The sequence below is a fragment of the Podarcis pityusensis genome (genome assembly GCF_964106645.2).
Source record: "Podarcis pityusensis genome assembly, chromosome: 2".
Lineage (NCBI taxonomy): Eukaryota > Metazoa > Chordata > Lepidosauria > Squamata > Lacertidae > Podarcis > Podarcis pityusensis.
In genome coordinates this window covers 114,546,982-114,574,730 of record NC_138029.1, presented here as the reverse complement: position 1 = coordinate 114,574,730, position 27,749 = coordinate 114,546,982, and the positions used below count along the sequence as shown (strand labels likewise).

Below are 27,749 nucleotides of genomic sequence, written 5' to 3'. Positions count from 1 at the left end.
CCTCAGGAAACTCCTGAGCTCGATGGCTGAGCTTCCAGAAGTGTCCCAGAGCCCTCTACAGACAAAGGCGGCAAACAAGGATGGGAAGCAAAGGACCTTGGCAACTGTCAAGCAGTAAGAAACCTCTCTGGGTTGACGGGGCCTAGTGTAAATATGGGAAGCCTGGCCCTTCCTGCTGCAGTTCAGACCTGCGCCTCAACGACAGGCCTCAAGGGACCTTGGCCTGCCCCTGGTCTGGCTCCAAGTATTAAACTGCAGAACTCTCTGCCCCAAGATGCCGAGATGGGCACTGGCTTGGACGGCTTAAAAAGAGGATTAGATAAATTCATGGGAAGATAAGGCTGTATCAGTGACTAGCTATGGTAGTTCTACCTCCACTGTCAAAGGCAGCATGCCTCTGAATATTATTATTGATTAAATTTGTATATCGCCCTATACCCATCGATCTCAGGGCGGTTCACAACATGAATACCTGTTGGTGGGACTCGCAAGTTGGGCACCTGCTTATAGGCTTCCCAGAGGCATCTGGTTGGCCGCTATGAAATCAGGATGCTGGCTTTGGCCTCATCCAGCTTCAGGGCTTTTCCTATGTTCTCATCTACACCTTTATTCCCTCAGCCCTAAAAAACAACAACTGCCAGCAACATTTATATTCCACGTTTCTTTCATCATGGGATTCTCAAAGGATCATCCATCTGGGCACAGATCAGACCCAGACCTGTTTAGCTTTGAGATCTGCAGGTCTCGGTGGTACGCAAATTTAATTATTATTAATAATAATAATAATACATGTGGTGGCTTCATCTGCTTTGAGACCATACTACAGTGGTACCTCAGGTTACATATGCTTAAGGTTACAGACTCTGTTAAGCCATAAATAGTGCTTCAGGTTAAGCACTTTGCTTCAGGATGAGAACAGAAATCGTGTGGCGGCAGCAGGAGGCCCCATTAACTAAAGTGGTGCTTCAGGTTAAGAACAGTTTCAGGTTAAGTACAGACCTCCGGAATGAATTAAGTACTTAACCTGAGGTACCACTGTACAGTGGTGCCTCGCAAGACGAAAAGAATCCGTTCCGCGAGTCTCTTCGTCTTGCGGTTTTTTCGTCTTGCGAAGCAAGCCCATTAGCGGTTTAGCGGATTAGCGCTATTAGTGGCTTAGCGGATCAGCTGATAAGCGGCTTAGTGGCTTAACGGATCAGCTGTTAAGCGGCTTAGCGGATCAGCTGATAAGCGGCTTAGCGGCTTGGGGGAAAGGGGGGGGGAGGAAAAAAACCCCGCAGGAACTCGCAAGACATTTTCGTCTTGCGAAGCAAGCCCATAGGAAATTCGTTTTGCGAAGCACCTCCAAAACGGAAAACCCTTTCGTCTAGCGGGTTTTCCGTCTTGCGAGGCATTCGTCTTGCAGGGCACCACTGTATGTTTTTTCGCCAGGGCCCAGCACAGATAGGCGCAATCTGGAATCACAATCTTCCTCTCAGACGCCTCATGAGTTCTGGTGACGCCTCCCCAATCGTGACTTGCTAGCAAGCCCCGCAAACCAAACACCCTCCTTTGGGTTTCCTTTCCTCACCGCAGTGCAGAAGTAGCCACAGCCAGGGCAGCAGTGATGCTTCACCATCCTGGCTCGGTGGGCCTCGCACAGGACCATGAGGGGAACGCGGCTGGAGGGACGCATCGTCTCCCGCTTCAAGATGCTGCTGCTGCAGCCGTTCAGCTGTGAATAAGCAAACAAGATGGTCGCTCTCTTGCTCTCTCCGGCCTACGGCTCACAGTGAGGCAGGGCAGTACTGCTTTAGACTGCTCACATGCCCAAATGCTCCTCTCTCTCTCTCTCAATCAATCAATCAATCAATCAATCTGCGTCTGTGTCTCTGTGTGCATGCACAACACCTATCAGAGACATTTTGTCACTCTTCTTCCATTTAACTTTGAGTCCCAGAGAGAGAGAAAGAGAGAGAGATGTCTCATGATAGGCTGAATCTGATGAATGACACGCACAGGTAATAATGATAATGGTGGCAATAATAACAATAGTAATCACTTTCATCACCATCGCTAGTAATTATTATGCTTAACCATTAGAACCCGGAACAAAACGTTGCAGTGTATCCTTTTCCTAACAGGGCACTCCTGTTCAGGGTTCCAGACAACCGCTTTTTTAATTAATTAAAAGCATTTCTGGCCTGCCAGCCACCGCGAACAATTTCCTCCAGACAAGATCATTCCACTCTTCCACAAACACCCCCTTGGTTTTCTTTTCCAGCTGAAGCTCTGCATTCTGTAACAACTGAGCATAAGTCATCCTCACTGGGCTGCTGATGGATCTGTTTGTTCTGTCCCCTTAAGGTTTAGTTGTTTCAAATATATATATATTTGCACTTCTGCAAACTTTGGGGCAGCCCTGAGCAGCCGATACCTCCCTCTCATTTTCCTCAGTGGCTGCTCTTGAGTTCCATTTCTGTTGGCACTCGTCACCTGAGTTTGCTGCTAAAAGGAAAAACAATGATGCTATATAATAAATGAAGGGCCTGCGATGGATCTCTGGGGTTGTAACGGGAGAAAAGGAGGAGGAGGAGGAGGCCTCTAATATATGTTAAATAACAGCTTCTTCCAGATTTCCCCTATTTTCTTACCTCTCCATCCGCACTCTCAGTTGCCATGCATTGATTTCCAGCTTGCTGGCTGAGGCGCTCAATGGTTGGAGCTTCCATGCGGCAGGAGCAGAGGGGCAACTCCTCAAAGCGCTCCGTCTCCAGAGAACTCGTCTCATTCGACACCCCTGGGGCGGGAAAGAAAAAGGGGAGGAAATAGGACCTGGAAATGGCTGCTTTTCACAAAACAAAACCCTACCTCTACTGCATAGCCTTGATGCTGCAACCATCCCCTGGTCTCACAAGCTCCATCCAAAACCCTCCTCTATTAACCCTTTACAGAAATGGCGTTTGGCACTTGAGGCGGAAAACCCTTTTAAGCTAGCTATTTATGCTCGTGGAGCAATCTTAATGCACGTGAGCAGCAAAGTTTTAAAATGGCATCTTCACTGGCGTTAGCATTCCAATCAATTTAATCCTCCTTAATATGTACATTACAGAGAATATAATATGGTTCTCATTAAAAGGAGAGGCATCTTTAATAATATTCAGAGGGCCTTCTCGGTAGTGGCACCTGCCCTGTGGAACACCCTCCCATCAGATGTCAAGGAAATAAACAACAATCTGACTTTTAGAAGACACCTGAAGGCAGCTCTGTTTAGGGAAGTTTTTAAATGTTTGATGTTTTATCGCTTTATTATTATTATTCTGTTGGGAGCCTCCCAGAGTGGCTGGGGAAACCCAGCCAGATGGGCGGGGTATTGATAATAATAATAATAATAATAATAAATCCTTTTAATGTGAACTGTGTTTGAATACTGCTTGGGGGTGGTGTTTTGTTTTTTTTAAAAAGCCTCCTCAGTTTGTCAGAATAACAGTACCAAACTATAGAACAGAACAGTTCTCATTAAAAGGACAGACACCTTAAATAATTATACCCTTTTAACAAGAACTTCATTTCAATTCTGCTTGGTTGTTTTTTTTAAAGTCTCCTCAGTTTGTGAAAATAACAGTATCAATATAAAAAATGACAATTAGTGACTTTTCAAAATGAATCTTGAGGCAGAAGCAGTAAAACCACCTCAACTTGCCTAGCGGTAAAGAGTTTTGCCCTGATGTCTCCTCTTTATAGCGAATGGATGTGAATAATATTCAAAGAATATTCTGGGGCCTTCTATTCTGGGGTGACCTACGCTGTTAAGACTGCTTTCAAAGACAAATTAAAACTAGTTGCACATAAACACAGAGCAACTAGACGAGTCAGTTTTTAAAAACTTGGGTATGGGTGTGCATGGAGACGTCGCAACTCCGAAATGAAGTCTACTGGATATCCAGACTCTGGTTGGGTTGAGCAGCAAGGAGACTTCATTCTGCATTTGCTATCAGTGGCCAAGACCTTCCCGTCTCCTAAGAAGGGGACTGTTGCCACCATCGCTTCCTGATCACCAGCCTGCCCAGTATTAAAAGAGCTTCTTTTAAACTGAGGCAAAGTCACTCAAGCTCCATCCACTGAGGAGGACACAGGCATGAAGACTTCTCTTAGGTCAACCTCCTGCGGCCTTCAGATGTTTTGGACTACAACTCCCATCAGTCCCAGCGAGCGCAAGAGGCGAACAAGGAAGTAGTGAACAAGGCTTGCTCAAAGCCACCCAACCCACAAATTCATAGCTGGGTTTGGACGCACCGGCATGGTTGGGGGACAGCGCTCCCTGGTTGGGCAGCTCCAAACAGTCAAGAGGCACCTCTGTGTACTCGCTCTGTGTGGTTGCTGGGCCACCATTCAGCCCTGGAGAGGGAGAAAGAGAAAAAATAATGTCCGAAGGGAAGGGAAGACAACCATTCCAGCCTGCCAGGTGCCTCTGCACTTCCGTCTTTTTAAAAAATTCATGCCAAATTCCGCTGCAAGGATGTCGAACCTCACGGAGGCCCTCCAAATATCATTGGACTACGAATCCCATCATCCATTACCATTGGCCATGCCGTCTAGGACTTCTGGGAAATGGCGGTTTAACATCGTCTGGGGCTATAGACGGAGCAGTACAGCCTCTGTCTGTAAGTGCTTTGAGGATACACTGGACGGGGCTGGCCAATATACAACATGCCACATCATGGGTTTTGTATTACTTAGCACTACAAGGGGGGAAAGTGGGGAAAGCTGTGGCCCTCCAGATGTTGTGAGATCACAGCTTCCATCGTCCCTGGCCATGCCGACTGGGGCTGATGGGAGATGGAGTCCAGCAACATCTGGAGGTTCCGCAACCAGGTCTTACTGGTACAGTGGTACCTCGGGTTAAGTACTTAATTCTTTCTGGAGGTCCGTTCTTAACCTGAAACTGTTCTTAACCTGAGGTACCACTTTAGCTAATGGGGCCTCCCGCTGCCGCTGCCCGATTTCTGTTCTGATCCTGAAGCAAAGTTCTTAACCCGAGGTACTATTTCTGGGTTAGCAGAGTCTGTAACCTGAAGCATCCTTAACCTGAAGCGTCTGTAACCTTCATATTCCCAACTTTCTCCCTCCCATCCCAGGTCTTGGCTCTGGAGCCATCAGACAAGCAATCACCTCTGGCATCCTTGGGGTTTGGTTCTTTGCGCTTCCGTTTTCGCATCGGCTTGACCCAGGGGCTGTCGTTCCGCCAGCGCTTCCTGGCCTTTCGTTTGGAGCTGGAGGCGGCACTCTGGAGCAGGAAAAGGAGCACGGTGAGAAAACGAAGTCTGAGGAAGGTGCTGTCATTCAATCGGAAGGCCTCAAGTTCCACCTCTGGCTTCTCCACTTAGGAACATATAAGGAGCTGCCTTACACTGAAGGACCAGGTGCGCAGCCTGGGAGTCATTTTGGACTCACAGCTGTCCATGCAGGCACAGGTCAATTCTGTGTCCAGGGCGGCTGTCTACCAGCTCCATCTGGTATGCAGGCTGAGACCCTATCTGCCCACGGACTGTCTCGCCAGAGTGGTGCATGCTCTGGTTATCTCCCACTTGGACTACTGCAATGCGCTCCACGTGGGACTACCTTTGAAGGTGACCCGGAAACTAAAACTAATCCAGAATGCGGCAGCTAGACTGGTGGCTGGGACCATGTAACACCGGTCCTGAAAGACCTACATTGGCTCCCAATACGTTTCCAAGCACAATTCAAAGTATTGGTGCTGACCTTTAAAGCCCTAAACGGCCTCAGACCAGTATACCTGAAGGAGCGTGTCCACCTCCATCGTTTTGCCCGGACACTGAGGTCCAGCGCCAAGGGCCTTCTTGCGGTTCCCTCGCTGCGAGAAGCCAAGTTACAGGGAACCAGGCAGAGGGCCTTCTCGGTAGTGGCACCCGCCCTGTGGAACGCCCTTCCACCAGATGTCAAAGAGAACAACAACTGCCGGACTTTTAGAAGACATCTGAAGGCAGCCCTGCTTAGGGAACCTTTTAATGTTTAACAGATTATTGTATTTTAATATTTTGTTGGAAGCCGCCCAGTGTGGCTGGGGAAACCCAGCCAGATTGGCGGGGTACAAATAATAAATTATTATTATTATTATTATACCGAGGCCACAATCACCCCACACAGTTGAAACTGGGGAACCCCCAAGGGAAGAAGGCTCTGAGCCTGGGGAGAGGTGGTGAGACAACAATGAGTGATCAGAGGGAGAAAATTGGGAGGAGGAGGTGTTGGAAGCTGAAGAGGTCACAGGGCTAAGAGAGCAGGAAGAAGTTGAGGAAGAGAAAGTCCAGAATCAGAGACGGAACCTGAATCAGGAGGCGAGGGGGGCCAAGAGGCAGAGATGAGTCAGGCTGGTGAAGAAGTCAAAGTGTCTCCCCCTCCTGCTGCAACCAGCTCCCCTCCGCCTTGGTCTCCCAGGACCAGAAGAGGTATGAAGAGGGAGGAGCAGAGACAGGTGTGCAATGGAGTCTCAGATTGCTTGGGAAGGACCCAGGGGAGGAGGAGACTTAGGCAGCGGTGGGAAGGCAAGGACCTTCAGTCCCCACAACTGCCTCACAGGGCATAGCTGTCAACTTTTCCCTTTTCTTGAGAGGAATCCTATTTGGAATAAGGGAATTTCCCTTAAAAAAAGGGGAACGTTGACAGCTATGCCACGGAGCAAGACCTACCAAGAAGAGTTGCTGTATTCATTAGGCCTGGCACCCTTGAGCTGACCTTGTTTCGTCTAATAAAGAGTTACCGTATTTTTCGCTCTATAGGACGCACCGGACCATAGAAGGGGGAGAACGGGGGGGGGGGAATTATCCCTCTCTCTGCTCAGCGCCCCTTCAGCGAAGCGGCAGGAGAAACGGAGCCCGTTCCATTCCTCCTCCCGCTTCGCTGAAGGGGCGCTGCGCAGCTCTCCCTCTCTGCTGAAGCCAGGAGTGTCTTGCTCTCCTGGCTTCAGCAAAAGGAACCCGAAGCCTTCGGAGCGCATCGCGAGTTCCCGCTGCGCTCCAAAGGCTTCAGGCGGCTATCCCTGAAGCCTGGAGAGCAAGAGGGGTCGGTGCGCACCAACCCCTCTTGCTCTCTAGGCTTCAGCGAAAGCAACGCAAAGCCTCCAGAGCGCGGAGGAAGCGCTCCCTTTGCGCTTCGGAGGCTTCGCGTTGCTATCGCTGAAGCCAAGGAGCCTGCATTAGCTCCGACTTCCGGGGTGGCGCCATCGGCAATGGCAGACTCCCTCTGATCTGGAGGGACTAGCTCCACACGAAAAGGGTCTTTTCCGCTACGGCGAAGCGGGGACCCTTTCAAAAATCACAGGCGGATGAAGCCTGTGACCATGGGACTCGGCGGGCACCTTTAGCGCCCCCCCAACCCACAAAAGAACCCACTAACGGGCTCCGGAGCGAAGAGGGGGAAGTGGCGCGGTGCCGAGAGTCAACTGCTTCTTCCGTGGAGCGAAGCCGCACAGCCGTTGCCGGAGAGCGCTGCCTTTTTCTGGGACAATTTGGCTTCTAAAATAATCACCCGTGAGTACTTAAACTCAGACAACTGGACTTTAAATAAGGACTTGTGAGCAGAAAGGAAAATTGGACTTAAAAGTTTACCTCAATTTGGCACTGAAACGGGAAGGTCTAAACAGGAAGTCAGCCTTCCGTTTCTTTGTAGATAGATTAAAGCAAAGACATGGCAAACTAGAGCTCAGAAAATCGCTTGTAAAAGATTAACTTTCATCATTTAAAATTGTTGAACCCCCTTCGGAAGCAGGAGAAGAGGGGGGATTTTTTCGGACTGTTTAAACCTGCAGAAGTGAGTGTAAAGTAAAGTAACTTTCCACCGTCCTGATCCTGGAGCGGGGTGTCAGGACTGACGTTTTTTGAAGCTCATTGACCAGAGACAAACGTTTTTGACAGATAGCTATAAAAAGAAAAACATTGATTCCATTGTTCCCCTTCGCTTTTTAAAGGAACAAATATTGACAAAATATCTGAAAAAGGAAACTTTGTTGTTAGACTTGTCTTTAAAAGAAAAAGAAAGAACAAATAGAAGTTTTCCCCCTAGAGGGAGACTGTGAAACTGTAACCAACTCCGGGGAGCTTGCAGCTGTTACAGATTACAATCATGGGAATAGATTTTTGACCTTGCAGGACAATGTATTCAGAAGCTCTGTTGTGTGCTTTCTGTAAAACAAATGCCCTACTGGAACAGCTACATGAGAAGACGGATTTGATGACTGATTCGATCAGAAATTTTGAACAGGCAGTGGGAAATTATATGGAGCCCACCCAGGAATTAAATCAGGAGTGTGCCCTGACAGAACAGATGAGGGAAGAGGATGTTGCTGAATCTTGGGCGCCAGAGATGGAGGGAGCTGTGGCCCAGCAGGAACATGAGCTTTTGGATTTGACAAATGAACTTGGAAAAAGCCAGATTTGGAAAGATAAAGTTCGGTTTGGTTTGGAAATGGGGGGCTGGATAGATCCCCCTATGCAGGGATGTTTGGACTTTTCAAGTCTGGCAATGGGCCGTGAGATGTTTGGGGTTGCGGGGGCTCTTAATTTTGGAGGGATTTTGAAACATGTTCTTAAATACCACATAGAGTTTAGCGTGGGCTATGGAAAAGGGGCTGATTTGTCGAGAAGGGTCAAAAACATTGTTAAGCTGGAGTCCTACGAGTGAAAGGAGCAGGAGACAAAGGAAAATACAGTTATAAATATGAAGAAGAGCAGCGGAAGGGACATGGAAGAGACTTAAGGGCCTCGGATACAAGGTTACCAGGTTAATGCGCTAGATCGATGGGATAATAAGGACTGACAAAACCCGGGACCAGGAGGAAGGGACGCTGGATGAAGATTGGATTGTTTTTATTTCTTTTTTTACTACTAGGATTGTTTTATAAAATTGATGAATGTTAGAAAAATGTTGGAACGAAATTACTTGGCTTTAGCAAAAATGTTTAAAGAATTATGTAAGAATATTATGGTTATGAGAAGTTGGTAAAAATAAGAATTAAGTTTTAAGTTTTAAGGTTTTTTATAGTAAGATAAGATTAAAATAGATTAAGGTAATGTAATGACAGAATATTATGAAATATGGAAAGGATTTGCTGCGACAATTAACAACTAGGATACAAAAAAAGGGAGGAGGAGGAGGTCAAAGAAAGAAGGTAATGACAGTTGAGGATTTGAGAATGATGGGTTTGTTTTTGAGTGTTTGTGGTGTATTTTTGTTTTTTGAATTTGTATTGTTTGATGTGGTCTGTTTTTCCTTTGCTTTTTCTTTCTCTTTTTCTGCGTTGTTCTCTTTTGTAATTCTAAAAAAAAATTTCAATAAATATCATTAAAAAAAAAAAAAAAAGGAGCCTGCATTAGCTCCATAGGACGCACACACATTTCCCCTTACTTTTGGGAGGGGAAAAAGTGTGTCCTATAGAGCGAAAAATACGGTAACTTCATTTACACCCTGTGATTTATTGCTGGCTGGCTCCTGACAACTCTGATACCACTTTAAACAGCCGTGGCTTCTCCCAAGGAATCCTGGGAACCGCAGTTTGATAAGGGTGCTGAGAGCTGTTGGGAGACCTCCCTGCTATTCCCTTGTCCCAGAGAGGGTTAACAATCAATTAGGCTTGCATATAGCAAGCCGACTGCATGTCTACTCAGGGTTTAAGCTCCCACAGTTCCATGGGACTCACTCACAGGTACACACAGGATTGTAACTGGAAAGGGAGCGAAGAATGTGAATGCAGAAAAACAAATTATAGAGGAAAGGGAAGAAAAATGGGGGGGGGGGGGAGCCAAGAAGAGGTTAAAAACAAAAATGAATGGAATGAAAATGTATAGTATGGGGGGTGACAACGAGTGGGGAAAGTGGAATTAAAATTTAGAATGCAATGAAATAGAAGACGAAGTAGTGAAAAGCAGCCTTCCCTGCCCTTTAGCTGCCCAGAAGTTGTTGGACTACAACTCCCTTGATCCTTGACCATTAGCTCTCCTGGCCGGGGCTGATGGGAGTTGTAGTCCAAAACATCTGGAGGACACCTGGTTGAGGAAGATTGGTTAAAAGGAGAAAGAGAGAATTTGAAAACATGGAAAGGCAAGCCTAAACCTACCCTGTCAGAGAGGTTACCCGACTCTTCGTCTTCATCTTCTTCCTCGTCGTCATCTTCGTCGTCCTCTTCTTCCTCCTCTTCTTCTTCCTCCTCTTCCTCTTCCTCCTCTTCTTCCTCCTCACTCATATGCTCTCCAGCAACATCTGCATCAGACTGTCAGGCAAAAAAGGGGATGCGCAACAGCATAAATTAAGAAATCTGTGCTTTTGACGCTGAACAGGAGACGGCTACAACTGTCAAGAGGGAGAAGGGCACATGTCATTCACTGGGGAAACAACTACAGGATGGCCTCACACAGCCCTAATGGTCCTTTGCTACCTTAGTCCTAGGAAAACCAGCGGTCAGTTTCTCAGGGCAAATATTCTGAACATTTGGGTGTCTTATGGGCATCCTTTTTCTGTGAAGCCACAGAGCATCTATACCTCAGGCAATCCAGACTTGGGATGAGGAACATTTCTCCACCAGAGGGCCAAATTCCCTTGCAGGCAAATTTCTTCTTCTTTTTTTAGCAGGAAAACTTCTGAAGGCCGCCTGACCAGAGGGGCACGACCAGAGGCAAAAGTGATCAGAACAGATGTAGCTCTTATACCAGGGTTTCCCAAACCTGGGTCTCCAGCTGTTTTGGGACTACAAATTTTGGTTTGGGGCCTTCTGGCAGTTCCCTCACTGCGAGAAGTGAGGTTACAGGGAACCAGGCAGAGGGCCTTCTCGGTAGTGGCACCCGCCCTGTGGAACACCCTCCCCACCAGATGTCAAGGAAATAAACAACTATCTGACTTTTAGAAGACATCTGAAGGCAGCCCTGTTTAGGGAAGTTTTTAATGTTTGATGTTTTATTATGTTTTTAATATTCTGTTGGAAGCCACCCAGAGTGGCTGGGGAGGCCCGGCCAGATGGGCGGGGTATAAGTAATAAATTTACTATTATTATTGTTATTGTTATTGTTATTTCAATTCTCAGTGTCTCTGACCACTGATCCTGCTTGCTAGGGATGATAGGAGTTGTGCTACAAAAACAGCGGGAAACCCAAGTTTGGGAAATCCTTCCTTATACAATAGGATACATTCAAGCCACAAAAAAGGCAGAGGCTTCTATAGTCACACACCTGCATCTCTCAGGTGTTAAGGCCTGCAGCTAAGTGGAAGAGCATCTGCTTTACATGCAGAAAGTCGCGGCCTCGATCCCCACCATCTCCCTGCCTGAAATCTCAGAAAGCTGTTGCCAGTCAGTGCAGTCAACACTGAGCTAAATGGGCTTCCTACGCCCTTATCTCTCCATTCAGATAAGCCAGAGTTCAAGGGCACATTCCAGCAAGGCAAAAGTGCTCAAAGAAGAAGCACAAAGCAGGTCTGGTGAAGGGCCTTACAAGGTGAGAGCCCTGAGGGACTCCATGAAGTGAAAACAGTTGTTTGGGTTTGATATCCCGCTTTATCACTACCCGAAGGAGTCTCAAAGCAGCTAGCATTCTCCTTTCCCTTCCTCCCCCACAACAAACACTCTGTGAGGTGAGTGGGGCTGAGAGACTTCAGAGAAGTGTGACTGGCCCAAGGTCACCCAGCAGCTGCATGTGGAGGAGCGGAGACACGAACCCGGTTCCCCAGATTACAAGACTAGATAAGCCTTTTGCCTGATCCGTCAAGGCTCTGCTTATGTTCTTACCTACCACTCAGCCCTACAAAAGGTAAAAGGTAAAGGACCCCTGAACGATTAAGTCCAGTCAAAGGCGACTATGGGGTTCGGCGCTCATCTTGCTTTCAGGCCGAGGGAGCCACCATTTGTCCACAGACAGCTTTTAGGATCATGTGACCAGTATAACTAAACCACTCCTGGCGCAATGGGACACTGTGACGGAAACCAGAGCGCAGTGGTACCTATTTATCTACTTGCACTGGTGTGCTTTCGAACTGCTAGGTTGGCAGGAGCTGGGACAGAGCAACGGGAGCTCACTCCGCCACAGGGATTCGAACCGCCGATCTTCCGATGGGCAAGCCCAAGAGGTTCAGTGGTTTAAACCACAGCGCCACCTGCCCTATGAGAGACAAGCCCTGCCTTGCTTGGCATTACCTTGCTGTCGGAATCAACATGGCCGTCGACGGAGTAGCTGTCGTAGAAGAGGCTGAAGTCATCCCCCACCTCGGTCTCCCATTCTTGACTCCTTTCCTCCTGCGAGGCAGTGGCTGGAGCAGTCATCTCTTCCGTCACAGTGATCTGGGAAGGAAGAAATGTTTATGCGCTGGTGGTAATAGTTAGTCACTCAATAACCGTAGTGCTCAGAGCGGCTTATGCATGGCAAAAGCTCAGGAATACCAAATAAAAGCAACAGTTTAAAAGATACCGCGGGTTACAAATCAGCAAGTTAAAAATGGCAGCATAAAACCATGTTAAACTAAAAGGCCAGGACAAATTATAGAGGCCCCCCCACACACACCCTTAGGCACCAAAAAATAAAATAAAATAATAAATCTCCAGAACAAAACACAGACAGTGGCCAGAAAAACCTTTCAGGAAGGGAATTCCAAAGGCTGGTTTCACAACCAAGGCCCCATCTGCAATACATACTTAGAGCACGATTGTTCCATTTTAAACAGTCATGGCTTCCCCACAAAAATCCTGAGAACTACATTTTGTTAAGGGTGCTGAGACTTCTTAGGGCGCCCTCTCCTCCCTTCACAGAGCTACATTTCCCAGAGTTCCCTAAACCACTCTGGGAGGGAACTGCAGGGTCTTCTCAGTGTGGGCCTCTGACTGAAAAAGGTATCAAGTCAATCGACTACAGGTGTGATCCTATGTACACAATGACTTGGGAGCAAGTCTCATTCAATTCAATGGGACTTTAGAGTAGTCATGCATAGGACTGCCCTGCAGATCCACCACAAATGGTCAGATTGACCAGCTAAGATTTCTCTACTCTATCGATAGAGAGCCCTGATCAGAACCTGACATAATCTGAATGTTTATTTTTTACAATGTATAAACCTTTGAAGAAAAGCAAAGGGGGAAAGGAGTCGTACCTCAGTTGTAGCTCTGGGACTTGACCGCTGGAGAGAGAGGGGCATCCTCTTGTGCAGGGCATCAGCCATATAATCATATTTTCTACGTTTGGCAGGTTCCTCTTTGGAAGGAAAAGCAGAGGAAATGGAAATATAATTCTGACAGACTCCAGAAGTTTAGGATTACAAGATCATCATCATCATCATTATTTAATATTAGTTCCTTTATCTTGCTCAGGGTGATGGAAAGTGCCTTATAACCCAAAACCCCCACATAGATTAAAGGTAAAGGGACCCCTGACCATTAGGTCCAGTCGTAACCGACTCTGGGGTTGCAGCGCTCATCTCGCTTTATTGGCCGAGGGAGCTGGCGTACAGCTTCCGAGTCATGTGGCCAGCATGACTAAGCCGCTTCTGGCGAACCAGAGCAGTGCACGGAAACGCCGTTTACCTTCCCGCCGGAGCGGTACCTATTTATCTACTTGCACTTTGACGTGCTTTTGAACTGCTATGTTGGCAGGAGCAGGGACCGAGCAACGGGAGCTCACACCGTCGCGGGGATTCGAACTGCCGACCTTCCAATTGGCAAGTCCTAGGCTCTGTGGGTTAACCCACAGCGCCACCCACGTCCCTTCCCACATAGATTAGGGTTGTCATATTTCCAACAGTGAAAATCTGGACAAAAGTTGTTGAGCTGCCATACGTCCAGACGCTCCTGGACATATGGCAACCCTACACATAGAAACATTAAAACCAAGAGGAAAGACAAATACATTTCAATCATCTTTCCCAATTCTAAAAGGCCACAGATAGTTAAAGGCCAAAGGCCTGGTTACACAGAAAAGGCCTGGCACCTAATGCTATATAACAATGGCGCCAGACTAGCCTCCCTAGGGAGAGCATTCCACAAGCAGGGGGCCACCACAGAAAAGGCCCATTCTTGTGTTGCCACCCTCCAGAACTTGCAGTCGAAAATATCTGGAGAGCACCAGATAAATGTTGATTGACCACCGCCAAGACCATACCTGGTTCTTCAATGCTCCTGAGGTCATCGGAGACTCGGAAATGCAACATCTCAGAGACTCGTTTTTCGGGGACCTTCGGAAAGAAAAGTTACAGCCAAGATTAGGTTTTTTAACCTTTCTGCATTTGGCAACTTCACACAGGGTAGATTGGTATGTACAGGGCAATTGAAGAGAACAATGTTATTGGGTGGCCCAATGTAAATGTGACTTGGATGACACTGTGGCTGTATTCAACTAACTTTTACTCTAATGGGCAAACTAAGAACCATAATGGACCATATACTGCTGTTCCTAAAGGATCTTCACTGTGTCCCTGTATGTTTCCGGGCACAATTCAAAGTGTTGGTGCGGCCTCAGTCCAGTACAGTGGTACCTCGAGTTACAGATGCTTCAGGTTACAGACTCCGCTAACCCAGAAATATTACCTCAGGTTAAGAATTTTGCTTCAGGATAAGAACAGAAATTGGGTGAACCTGAAACTGTTCTTAACCTGAAGCACCACTTTAGCTAATGGGGCCTCCTGCTGCCGCCGCGCCGCCAGAGCACGATTTCTGTTCTCATCCTGAAGCAAAGTTCTTAACCTGAGGTAATATTTCTGGGTTAGCGGAGTCTGTAACCTGAAGCATCTGTAACCCAAGGTAAAGGTAAAGGTAAAGGGACCCCTGACCATTAGGTCCAGTCGTGGCCAACTCTGTGGTTGCGGCGCTCATCTTGCTTTACTGGGCGAGGGAGCCGGCGTACAGCTTCCGGGTCATGTGGCCAGCATGACTAAGCTGCTTCTGGCGAACCGGAGCAGCGCATGGAAACGCAGTTTACCTTCCCACCGGAGCGGTACCTATTTATCTATGTGCTTTCGAACTGCTAGGTTGGCAGGAGCAGGGACCGAGCAATGGGAGCTCACCCCGTCACGGGGATTCGAACCGCCAACCTTCTGATCGGCAAGTCCTAGGCTCTGTGGTTTAACCCACAGCGCCACCCGTGTCCCTTGGAACCCGAGGTCCCACTGTATAAAAACCAGAATAAATCCTAAAAATCGCATCTCCAATACATGTAAACGGAGAGATCTAAACCCACCTTGCTAAACAGATGAGGAAGAAAGAGGTGACAAATATCTCGAACACCCGTCAGGTTAAGGGCCAAACACTTGGGTATACATTGAGGTTTCTGTCTGGTAAAAAGCAGAGACATCACCTTGCTGACAAAGGCCCATATAGTTAAAGCTATGGTTTTCTCAGTAGCGATGTATGGAAGTGAGAGCTGGACCATAAAGAAGGCTGATCGCCGAAAAATTGATGCTTTTGAATTATGGTGTTGGAGGAGACTCTTGAGAGTCCCATGGACTGCAAGAAGATCAAACCTCTCCATTCTTAAGGAAATCAACCCCCGAGTGCTCACTGGAAAGACAGATCCTGAAGCTGAGGCTCCAGTACTTTGGCCACCTCATGAGAAGAGAAGACTCCCTGGAAAAGACCCTGATGTTGGGAAAGATGGAGGGCACAAGGAGAAGGGGACGACAGAGGACGAGATGGTTGGACAGTGTTCTCGAAGCTACCAGCATGAGTTTGACCAAACTGCGGGAGGCAGTGGAAGACAGGAGTGCCTGGCGTGCTCTGGTCCATGGGGTCACAAAGAGTCGGACACGACTAAACGACTAAACAACAACAACAAAGCAAGAAGGTAGCGGTGCTCCCTACCTGTCCACTGTTGGGTTTGGGCATGGTTTTCCGGGCCCGGTGAACCTTTGGCTTGGCCTCTTCCACGGTCGGGGCTGGAGGCTGAGCAGGGGCCGGTGTCGGGGCTGGGGCTGGGGCTTCTGCTGCAGGAGTCCCAGAATCCCCAGGAAGTCGCGACCCAGGCATACTCAACAGACGCATGGCCAAACTTTGGATAGACGTTGGGGACTTGCTGGTTCCGGTGAGGGACATTTTTGCCCGGCTGGTCCCTCCTGCTTTGCTAGGGGACGATGGGAAGGTCTTGGCGGCGTGTCCTGAAACAGAGGAAGAGAAGCAAGCGGCCTTTAACCGTTTTGTTTGATTTTATTTATTTATCTATCAGATTTATATACGCTGCAAGGTCTCAGGGCGGTTCGCAAGATAAAAACGCAAGACAAAAGCACAAACACACAGTCCAAACAGGGTCCCAACGAAAGAAAAACGGCTTATGAAGTTGATGGAATATGCTGAGATGGTAGACTGCGAGAATTAAAAGAACAGAATGAAGAAAAGTTTCCCGAAGAACGGAAATATTTTGTAGAACATGTTAAAACGTGTGCAGGATTTGAAGTACAGCAGCAGATGAGAAATGGTAGTTTCAAAATTTTTAATTAACGTATAAATTGGTAAAACAGAAGCAACATAGAAGCATTTTAAGGGAGGAAAAGAAAAACATGGAACGGTGGGTGGGAAGTCAACAGAGATGAATGTTCTGATGGGTGTTTAAAAGAATTTGAAAAATTTGAAAAGCTAATTTTGAATTTTGTTTTTTAAAAAATAGTTAAAACAGAGTGCCTGGGGCAACCCACTCAGATGGGTGAGGTACAAGTAATAAACAGTAATAATAATAATAATAATAATAATAATAATAATAATGGCAGCTCTTGGGGGTTCTGAGGTCCTGAGTCATGCAAAAAGCTTTATTGGTCAAAACCAGCAGTTTAAACCAGGTCCTGCTGCCACACACCCCAGCTCCCTGCTTCCTTCCACCTCACCTGGCAGGCCTTTATTCCCTGGACTAGGGCTGGTGTTTGGACCAGCAGAGACACCCCCCGATTCGGGCGACATCCTGCCCATTTCCTTAGTGCTCCCGGTCATCTGCGCTCGTGCTCCCTCTTCACCATTCCTGTTGGAGCCCAGCGGGTTATCTCCCGCTCCCCCCAAGCTACTTTTGGGTTTCCGAGGAGACAAGGACCCCGAAGAGGGATCGGGGCCATCTCTGGACGACACCACGCCTGGAGCAGGAGACACACACATACACACAGACGCTTAGCTGAGCAGCAGAGAAACTGCCTGGCATGCAGAAAGAGTCCTTGCCTGGAGAGCTGCTGCCTGCCAGTGCAGACAATACTACATGCAGACAGTACTAGGTATAAGACAGCCTCATGCATTACAGTGGTACCTTGGGTTAAGTACTTAATTCGTTCCGGAGGTCCGTACTTAACCTGAAACTGTTCTTAACCTGACGCACCACTTTAGCTCATGGGGCCTCCTGCTGCTGCCGCGCCGCCGGAGCCCGGTTTGTGTTCTCATCCTGAAGCAAAGTTCTTAACCTGAAGCACTATTTCTGGCTTAGTGGAGTGTGTAACCTGAAGCATATGTAACCTGAAGCGTATGTAACCTGAGGTACCACTGTATTCCAATGCCCTACCACCATAGCTCAGTGGAAGCAGCCACACTGCAGGCAGATCATGTTATTTATCTACAGTGGTACCTCGGGTTAAGAACTTAATTCGTTCTGGAGGTCTGTTCTTAACCTGAAACTGTTCTTAACCTGAAACACCACTTTAGCTAATGGGGCCTCCTGCTGCCACAACGTGATTTCTGTTCTCGTCCTGAAGCAAAGTTCTTAACCTGAGGTAATATTTCTGGGTTAGCAGAGTTTGTAACCTGAATCGTATGTAACCCGAGGTACCACTGTATTCCTAAAAAATACTTGTCCACCGCATTTTGTTAAAATGTATCAGAGCATGACAACCATGACAGGCACAATAAAACCGCATGGAAATTTAAAACCACACATCTTCAGCTGACTGTTACAGAAGCTGCTCTCCTAGAAGCTGCTCTCCTAGTTGTCTACAGAAGCTGGCAGCGTAGAAAATTTTTCAGCAAATGGATAAAGGTTAAAATAGAAGGAGACTGCTGAATTCCTCCAGACCAGGCTGACGACGCTAACCGTCGCGTTAATGTCCAATGAGCCTCGCAAACTCGAGGGAAGGCCGACGCTGCTCCTGAATATGATCTCGGTGATCCAGCTGGGATCAGGTGGTCTCCAGTGTACCCTGGAGCAGTTTATAGCTTTGTAAATGAACACAAGGACCTTGATCCTGGCTCTGTACAGTGGTACCTCGGGTTAAGTACTTAATTCGTTCCGGAGGTCCGTTCTTAACATGAAACTGTTATTAACCTGAGGTACCACTTTAGCTAATGGGGCCTCCCGCTGCTGCCGCGCCGCCGGAGCCCGATTTCTGTTCTTATCCTGAAGCAAAGTTCTTAACCTGAAGCACTATATCTGGGATAGCGGAGTCTGTAACCTGAAGCGTATGTAACCTGAAGCGTTTGTAACCCAAGGTACCACTGTATTTCAGTTCCTGGGGGAAAGACTCCTGCCTTGAACAGCTGCCAGTCAGCGTATCGAAAATACGGAGCTACATGGATCTAGGATGACTCTGGGGCCAGCAGGCTTCAAATGTGGGTGGGCTGTTAAGAAGAAAACCCAGAAACCCCCCCCTTCCCAAGGCAGGCAGGCACAAAAACCTACCTATTTCGTCCGGTCTCACTTCCACCAGCGACGCCGCCCCTGTCACAGCCTGGGAGGAGGGGGCGAAAGCAGAGATTAAAAACTCAGACTGATTTCCATTTTATTAGTAACCACGAGAACTGTAGTTTGTTAAGACTGCTGAGGGTTGTTAAGAGGCCCTTATTCTCCTCACAGAGCTACAAATCCCAGAGTTCTCTAGGAAAAGGGATTTGACTGTTAATCATGATGGATATTATAATAAACAACCTAATACTACTACTAATAATAATGCCTTTATTGTCAATGTACAACCTGCGTACGATGAAATTAACCGAGCCTCCCTGCCCCACACACAAACACTCGATCTTGTGTGCTTGTCGCACAACACACCAACCCCGAAAGTCAGTTGCATAGAATCATAGAATCGTAGAGTTGGAAGAGACCACAAGGGCCATCGAGTCCAACCCCCTGCCAAGCAGGAAACACCATCAGAGCACTCCTGACATATGGTTGTCAAGCCTCTGCTTAAAGACCTCCAAAGAAGGAGACTCCACCACACTCCTTGGCAGCAAATTCCACTGTCAAACAGCTCTTACTGTCAGGAAGTTCTTCCTAATGTTTAGGTGGAATCTTCTTTCTTGTAGTTTGGATCCATTGCTCCGTGTCCGCTTCTCTGGAGCAGCAGAAAACAACCTTTCTCCCTCCTCTATGTGACATCCTTTTATATATTTGAACATGGCTATCATATCACCCCTTAACCTCCTCTTCTCCAGGCTAAACATGCCCAGCTCTCTTAGCCGTTCCTCATAAGGCATATAGTTGCACTATATTATTTTCCGTTCAGCAGCCTACAGATAGAAACTGTTTTTTAGCCTGTTGGTACGACTGATTATACTTCTATATCTCCTGCCCGAGAGTAGAAGATTAAAGAGGTGCTGGCCAGGGTGTGATTCGTCCCTGAGAATTTTTCTCGCTCTCCTAAGGCATCAATCCCTTACGATGTCATCTAGCGGGCTCAGGGGACAGCCCATAATATCATGATAAGAACGTGCGTTTGATTGTTTTAAACAAGGGTCCCTCCAGATTATGTACGATTATCTGTGCTCATGATGGTTATATGTGATCTCACTTTCAATACTGTTTGCGGCTGCAAAAGTTCCAAGGCAAAGAGTTTATTTTCCCATCTGTGCATGTCCCACAGCTTCCTGCTGAAATCCTGTAACTTTGCATTCCACAAATGTTTCGGGGTTGTTTTGCTTTTGTCCTCATTCTGGTAGCAGTGAAGTTCACAGAGAGCCCTTCCAGGTAGCAACAATGATATAAGGGAAGCATTGCAGAGCGACTGATTAAATAAAACCATCTGTGTGGACAGTGCATAGCAAATCCACACTGGATGTACTGTTACTATATACTGGGAAGAAAATTTCCAGACTTTCTCATGAAATAGGATCTCTCTGCGAAATTAAGTCCCCAACAAAGAGAGAGAGGATCGAATCTATCCAAACTCTTCTAGTTAGAGGGTTGGAGGAGAGGGGGGCGTTTGGGGAAGGATAGTTGGGGATCTGTTTGAAACAGAGGCTGAAAGCCACGAGTTGCAACGTGGGGTAGGTTGCAAATGCGGGCATAGGTCAGACGGGAAGGAAATAAGGGAGCATATGCCGAGAAGGGATGGCTCAGAAGTCAAAGAAGGACGAAAGCCCGTCCTTCCCGCCCCCACCCCGACGGATCCCTACTCTCCTCTCCCCCGCCCCGAAGTAATCCTTTCTCACCCTTTCCCTTCCTCGTTGCAAGAGAGAGACGGCGGCTGCTCCGAACCAGCGCGATCGCCCCCCACCTCCCCATTGCAAATCACGACCACTCCTCCCGGGATCGGATCGAGTGGGGAAACGACGCCCCGGACCCGCCACGCCGCGCTCCGGATCAATGCAACATTTTTATTTTATTTTTTGCTTTTTTGCATTTCCGAATGTGAAGGAAGCCCCTCCCAGTTTGCAATGGGGAGCCAAAAAAAAAAAGGAGGCCACGAGTGATGGGAGGCCGGGGGCAATCGGAAAACCTTCCCGCTCTCCTGATATTTAGAAATAAATATTTTTGCAAAGAACCCCCCCCCCGCCCCCCGTCTCCCGCCCCGCCATCCGCGTCCCCAACCTGCGCGGGTCCCGCTCCCGCAGCCTCCATGGCCTCGCGCCGTAGCAGCAGCAGCAGCAGGAGAGCCGGCCCCGCACTGACGTCACGGGCGCGGGGAGAGTGAAAGGGGAAGGGGAGGGAACCCCTTAAAGGGGCAGCGCCTTCGCTCGGCTCAGCCCAGACAAAGAGGGAAGGAGGGAGGGGGCGATGGCGCGCAGATGAACCCCCTGCCTCTCTCCACTCCATAGCTGTCAACTTACAGATTTGAAAATAAGGGACCAGCAGCCTCGAAAATAAGGGATCAGCAGCCAAAATAAGGGATTTTGGCTTAGTAAATCCGGCACTGATGGAGCCATGCTGCTTTGGCTGCCACTGACTGTGTTTTGCAGGGGGTTGGACTAGATGATCCTAAGGGTCTACAACTCCCACCAAAGAAGAGGGGCAGACAAAACTGATGAATATATTGCATTAATGCAGTATTGTGACAGTGGAGTGGTGCCTCAGTTTATTTAGACCTAACTAACTTGCCTTCAGGAGGCAGGTGGTGCTGTGGGTTCAGAGCTTGGTGATCAGAAGGTCAGCGGTTCGAATCCCTGCGACGGGGTGAGCTCCCGTTGCTCGGCCAACCTAGCAGTTTGAAAGCACATCAAAGTGCAAGTAGATAAATAGGTACTGCTCCCGTGGGAAGGTAAACGGCGTTTCCATGCGCTGATCTGGTTTGCCAGAAGTGGTTTAGTCATGCTGGCCACATGACCCGGAAGCTGTCTGCGGACAAACACCGGCTCCCTTGGCCATTAAAGCAAGATGAGCGCCGCAATCCCAGAGTCATCTGCAACCATAGATGTCAACTTACAGAAAATAAGGGACCAGCAGCCTCCTCACGACGTGCCCCTGAGGGGGAAAAGGGAGAGACGGAGACGTGGTAGCTCGTGCACGCTCTCTCTCTCGCAGCGGAGGACCCGAGCTGCTGCTTCCCTCCCGAGCCGGGCGAACATGAAACCCGGGGAATTTAAGGGACATCATCAATAAGGGACAGCAGCGGGACATGGCGCTGGGATAAGGGAGTTCCCCGCCAAATAAGGGACGGTTGACAGCTATGCTCCTCTCACAGGAGGGATCTGAGGGCTGTGGGCGCGGGGTTATTATTTTAAAATATTCCGAACCGGCCTTCATCATATTAGGCAAGGGATTCCCAAAGGTCATCTAGTCCAACCCCCTGCAATGCAGGAATTTTATTTTATTTTTTTTCCCCAACATGGGGCTCGAACCCACGCTGGCCGTGAGATTAAGAGTCTCTCCCACTACCGACATCGGGTGAAGCTGAATGTTGTAAGACGATTCAAGGCAGAGGAAGAGGAAGGACTTCTTCGTGCAGCAGATGGTGGATCTGTGGAACTCGCTGCCACAAGAGGCAATAAAACAGAATCAGCAGCAAGGGATTGCAGAAACCCACACTGGGGCCGTGCGCTTATTAGGCTAACCCAAATGTTACTGTGCAATACTTGACAGCGCTTAGCTTGTGTGTGTTTTTCCAGTGGCTATTCTCTTAATGTTGTTAGTATTGTTTTAGAGATTATGAACACCGTAATGAGTTGTCAATCATAGGCCTTTGTTGCAATTGCGATGTTTGGCTTATTTTTCAATTGCTGCTTTGTGGTGTTATACAGATTGCAACGGGTGCAACTGATGATTTCTTCATTATTCAGTGTGGTATGCTGGTTTGACATCAACTGATAGGAAGTGCCTACAGAGGGTGGTGAATACAGCACAAGATATTATGGGCTGTCCCGTGAATCCGCTGGATGACATCGAGGGCCTCAGGAGAGTGAGGAAAATTCTCAGGGATGATTCACACCCTGGCTAGCAATTTCTTGATCTCCTGCCCTTGGGCAGAAGATATAGAACAGGGTTCAGCAAACTTTTTCAGCAGGGGTCCGGCCCACTGTCCCTCAGACTTTGTGGGGGGCCGGACTATATTTTGAAGAAAAATAATGGACAAATTCCTATGCCCCACAAATAACCCAGAGATGCATTTTAAATAAAAGCACACATTCTAGTCATGTAAAAACACCAGACAGGCCCCACAAATAACCCAGAGATGCATTTTAAATAAAAGGACACATTTTACTCGTGTAAAAACACGCTGATTCCCGGACTGTCCGAGGGCTGGATTTAGAAGGTGATTGGGCCGGATCCGGCCCCCGGGCCTTAGTTTGCCTACCCATGATATAGAAGCATGATTAGTCGCACCAACAGGGTAAAGAACAGCTTCTATCCGTGGGCTGTTAGGCTGCTGAATGAAAAGATAACAACAGGGCAAATGACTCGGGTTTGGTAGGTGTGCGTCAGTAAATGAGGGGAATTAAGACTAAGAGAGCTGAGTGGGGGGTGCTCGTGTAATCTCACTGTATACAAGTTGTACAAGTGACAATAAAGTATTCAATTCCAATTTCAATTTCAATTTTACATGATTATGTTGTGTTTGTGACGGTCTATTATGTTTTATCATGTGGTTGTTATTTATTGTTTGTAAGCCGCTTTGGGATCCAACTGAAATGCAATAAATCAAACCAAATCTTCATCTGGATACATAGTGAACAACAGCGGTGGAGGGGGGGGGCAGGTTTGCAGGTTGTTGGTTGATGTCTAACACTGCAATCAAGCCTACTGAATTCAATGGGATCTACCCCCAGGTCAGTGGGATTAGGATTTGCGTTCATTTTATATCAGCATAGGAACATAAAAGGAGCCTGCAGGATTAGGCCAATGGATCCGCTCAGCATCCTGTTCTCACAGCGGTCAATCAAGATTCCTGTGAGAAACCTGTGGAACAATGAGGTGGGTTTCAGTTCTAATTTTAGCGATGGACAGCCCTTCAGATATTATTCCATTTACAGTGGTACCTCAGGTTAAGTACTGTACTTAATTCGTTCCGGAGGTCCGTTCTTAACCTGAAACTGTTCTTAACCTGAAGCACCACTTTAGCTAATGGGGCCTCCTGCTGCTGCCGCACCACCAGAGCCCAATTTCTGTTCTCACCCTGAAGCAGAGTTCTTAACCTGAAGCACTATTTCTGGGTTAGCCGAGTCTGTAACCTGAGATACCACTGTATATCCTCAGGGTGGCATACTGGGTTCTCCCCATTTTATCCCCACAACAACCTTGAGAGGTGGGTCAAGAGTGAGAGGCAGCGAGTGACATGCAGTAGACACACCATACAGATTCTCCCCGTCCTAATTTGTTTAGGGTTTTATAAGCCATCGTCGATGCCATGAATTTGGCTCCACTCTCCCCATGCATTTAAAACACGATCATACCTCTTAACAGTCATGAAGAACCCTGGGGCTGGGAGTTGTAGCTCTGTGAGGTCAACACACCTAACAAGCTAGTTACCAAGGTTCTCCATGACGGCTAAAGAGGTATAACAGTGCTTTAAAGACTTGACGTTTTCATCCCCCCCACACACATTTTTGAGTTTCCATTGAAATGAGGCTGTATTTTAATGTTGTATTTTAATCTTGTTTTAAAGTTGTATTTCAATCAATTTGTTTTTATATCGGGTGTTAGCCGCCCTGAGCCCGGTCTTGGCTGGGGAGGGCGGGGTATAAATAAAATTTATTATTATTATTTATTATTAAATGTATGGTGTGTGTGCAACCCAAATGACAGATTCATAGGAAGGTACCCAGGGGTCATCTAGTCCAACCCCCTGCAATGCAGGAATCTGAACTCAAAGCATCCATGGCAAATGCCCATCCAACCTCTGCGTCAAAACCTTCAAGGAAAGAGAGTCCACAACCTCCCAAGGGAGTCCATCCCACGGAAAGTTATTCTTGACATTTAGCCAGAATCTCCTTTCTTGTAACATGAAGCCACTGATTCAGGTCCTTCCCTCCAGAACAGGAGAAAACAAGCTTGTTCCCTCTTCCACGTGACAGCCCTTGAGATATTTGAAGATGTCTTATCATATCTCCCCTCAGTCTCCTCTTTTCCAGGCAAAACATACCCAGCTCCTTCAACCATTCCTCACAAGGCCCTTGACCATCTTGGTTACCCTCCTCTGCACATGTTTCAGCTTGTCGACATCCTTCCTAAATTTGGGTGCCCAGAACTGGACACAGTATTCTAGGTGTGGTCTGACCAAGGCAGAATAGTAATGGTACTTCCCTTGAGCTGGGCACCGTACTTCTGTCGATACAGCATTAGCTCTCTTTTTTATTTTTATTTTTGCTGCCGCAAATTGTTAGCCTGTGTAGTTCTCTCAAGACAAGACCAGAGCGATAACACTGCATTATCAGCTAGCATTTTGCGTTAGCTGAAGCTTTCAAACCATTCTCAAGGGCAACCCCACATAAAAGTATGTTCTAGTAATCTAGTGAGGAGATTACCAAGGCATGATAGGCTGCCTTTGTTAGGTCTGCCTTACGTCCGGATTTTCCAGAATTGACGTCTGGGGTGAATTTTGTGAAAGGCAGCGCTTCGTCTTAGACAACTGAAAAACTGTGGGTTTTGGCTCAACAACTTGGGGGGGGGGATGTTTCCTTAAAAAAGCTCAACGTGTCCTGACTTTTACTTTTTTGAAATATGGCAACCCTAGAGGGATGACAACTTTATCTGGTGAACCAGCTGTAGCTATGAAAAAGACACTCCTTGATGCTGAAGTTGCTTGTGCCTCGGGCAACACGTGTTTCAGACTACACACCTTTACTTTCAAGCGGAGGGCTATCCCCCCATCAAGAACTGGGTGCCCAACTCCTGGGTCACCAGTACAGAGTGCCTCCATTTTGAAGGATTCAGTTGTGGCCTACTGAATCTCACCCAGCCCATCAGCCAAGCACTGTTCTATGTTTTGTCAAAGCCTTGCTTGATTTCAGCGATACGGAGTCAAAAGAGATGGCATTATCCACAGGCTGGGGACCTCCAGCTCCAAAACCTCTGATGACCTCACCACACAGCTTCATGCAGATATTCAACAGCACGAGGGGCAAGATGGAAGCTGGGTGAACCCCACAACTCAAGCACCATGGAGCTGAGCTTGCAGCAGCCCCCCTACCCATACCAGCTTCTCATACTGGTCCTGCAGGTAAAGGTGACATAATTTTAACATGGTGCCTCCAAGTCCTAGCAGCTGGAGTCAGTCCAACAAGAGACCAATAGTATCAGAAGCCACTGAGAGATCAAGCTCCAGTCCCTTTGGCAATACAAATCATCTGTCAGAGTGGCCGAGTTTATTTCAATTCCAACCTACGGTAGAAGCCAAACTGAAATGGACCGAGATTATCCATTTCCTCCAAGACTGTCTGAAGTGAAGCAGCCACCACCTTCTCAGGAACCCTGCCTGCGGAGGGGATATTTGCACCCAGGAGGTAGTTGTCATTTTCTTCTGGGCCCAGGTGTGTTTTTTAAGTGTTGCCTCACCAAAGAATGCTAGAGTGATGATGGATTGAAATTAAGTGGCTTCTAGCTGTACAGGCTTTAAAGATATATATAGATCAAGATTAAGGATTAGGATTAAAAAAGTTAAAAGAAATGGAAAATTGCCTTTTAATAAGTTAAAATTTAAGGTTATATTATATTAAGATTAAGGATTGGGATTAAAAAAGAGGGAAAGAAATTGCCAGACAAACAAATTGAACTGGAATACAAAAGAGGGAGGTATGAGGAGGTCCAGAAAATAAGTAAATTTAAAAGTGGTTATGAAAAGGTGGTTGTCAGGGAACTGCCATCGGAAGGAAGGGAAGTGAAAGGGCTCACACAGGTTGGGAGAGACTCAGCAGCTGAAGAGGGAACCAGTAGGGGGAGAGGAGCTGAGCTGAGGGAAAGGGAGCTGGAGGGATGGCTCAGAGACACTTCCAGCGAAAACAGTGGGGAGGTTTCAGGACCTCCTGTAGGGACACCCACTCCTCGCCGGAAACTGTCACGCAGAGAGTCCAGAAGACGTGTTTCCGTTAAGGAGCTTTTATGTTGGAAGCGATTCCGAAAGCAACCACTGTCGGAATCTGCCAGCGACTGACGGAGCCATGTTTAAGGGGCTCCGTTACAGACAGAGGTTTGCAAACTTGACCAAACTCTGAGGGACTAGGATTTTACACACAAGCAGCTCATCGTCCCATCACAGCATTCCGACAGTCTTCGTGAGCAGCTTGTGCAGGAGAAGGCATCATGAGCAACCCAGCCGGAACCGGAGAAGCAGGAGCTGGAGCGGGTCCAAGCCTGGAAGAAAGGTACCGGGTGTTGGAGGTCCAGCTAGCGCTGCAGACGGCGAGGCTTGAGGAGAGGAGGGCTCAGGATGCAGACAAAAAGGGGAAAGACACCCAGCTCGTCAGAAAGGTACCAGGATTGGTGCAGAAGTTTGGGGGGGAGCCCAAAGACTATCATGGCTTTCGGACAGAGATGCAATATGCCCTCAATCTGCAGTTTGATGAATTCCCTGACGAGGAATCACGAGTGGCTTTCGTGATTGGGCATCTTGAAAAGGGGGCGAGAGACTGGGTTAGACCCCTGATGGCAGCGAATAGTGACGTCCTAAAGGACACGATGAAGTTCTTTCGCGCCATGGATCTGATGTTTTCCAGCGATATTGAACAGGGAGTGGTCCGCAGACAGTTAATGGCTTGCAAACAGGGGAGCCGATCTGTCCGTGAGTACTGGACTGAGTTCACCATGTTGATCCATAAATTGGGGTGGGATCTATCGGCGGAACCCATTCAAATGCTCTTTGAAGAAGGGCTTTCTTCGGCTGTGAAAGACGAACTTTCCCGGGCGCCCAGGGCGGAGTCTATGGACCAGCTGACCAAATCAGCGCTGACCATAGGAGCGCGCCAGGAGGCGAGAGCATTGGAGAGGCGGGAAGGGAAGGGGGAACGTTGGAAGGAGTTCCGCATTCCAGACATTCCAGAGCCAACTTTCCCGCCGGCAGAGCCGATGGAAATCGGAACAGCGCGCGCGCGCGCAGTTTCAAAGCCCAGTGAAGGGGGAAAGAAGGAGGGAAAAGGCGCCCGGAAATGCTATCTCTGCCAACAGCCAGGTCACTTTGCCAGAGTC

The 27,749-nt window shown here is 47.9% G+C and overlaps 1 protein-coding gene across 3 annotated transcripts in view; it reads right to left on the bottom strand.

Annotated features, from left to right (window-relative positions):
* EHMT2 (euchromatic histone lysine methyltransferase 2) overlaps positions 1–20,966 on the bottom strand; it is a 39,555-nt gene extending 18,589 nt beyond the window's left edge. For 2 of the 3 annotated variants that reach the window (XM_080991571.1, XM_080991572.1), the window contains exons 1-12: positions 20,727–20,966; positions 18,600–18,648; positions 16,834–17,073; positions 15,821–16,113; positions 14,127–14,199; positions 13,123–13,223; positions 12,176–12,319; positions 10,112–10,264; positions 5,152–5,266; positions 4,276–4,377; positions 2,634–2,779; positions 1,571–1,714 (exon numbers count right to left, since the gene is read on the bottom strand). In XM_080991571.1, the coding sequence (XP_080847697.1) occupies positions 1,571–1,714; positions 2,634–2,779; positions 4,276–4,377; positions 5,152–5,266; positions 10,112–10,264; positions 12,176–12,319; positions 13,123–13,223; positions 14,127–14,199; positions 15,821–16,113; positions 16,834–17,073; positions 18,600–18,648; positions 20,727–20,951 (1,785 nt within the window). In that variant the 5' untranslated portion in view covers positions 20,952–20,966. The remainder of the gene's footprint in view (positions 1–1,570; positions 1,715–2,633; positions 2,780–4,275; positions 4,378–5,151; positions 5,267–10,111; positions 10,265–12,175; positions 12,320–13,122; positions 13,224–14,126; positions 14,200–15,820; positions 16,114–16,833; positions 17,074–18,599; positions 18,649–20,726) is intronic. The other variant, XM_080991573.1, reaches the window with a different exon arrangement.
* Between the last annotated feature and the right edge of the window lie 6,783 nt (positions 20,967–27,749).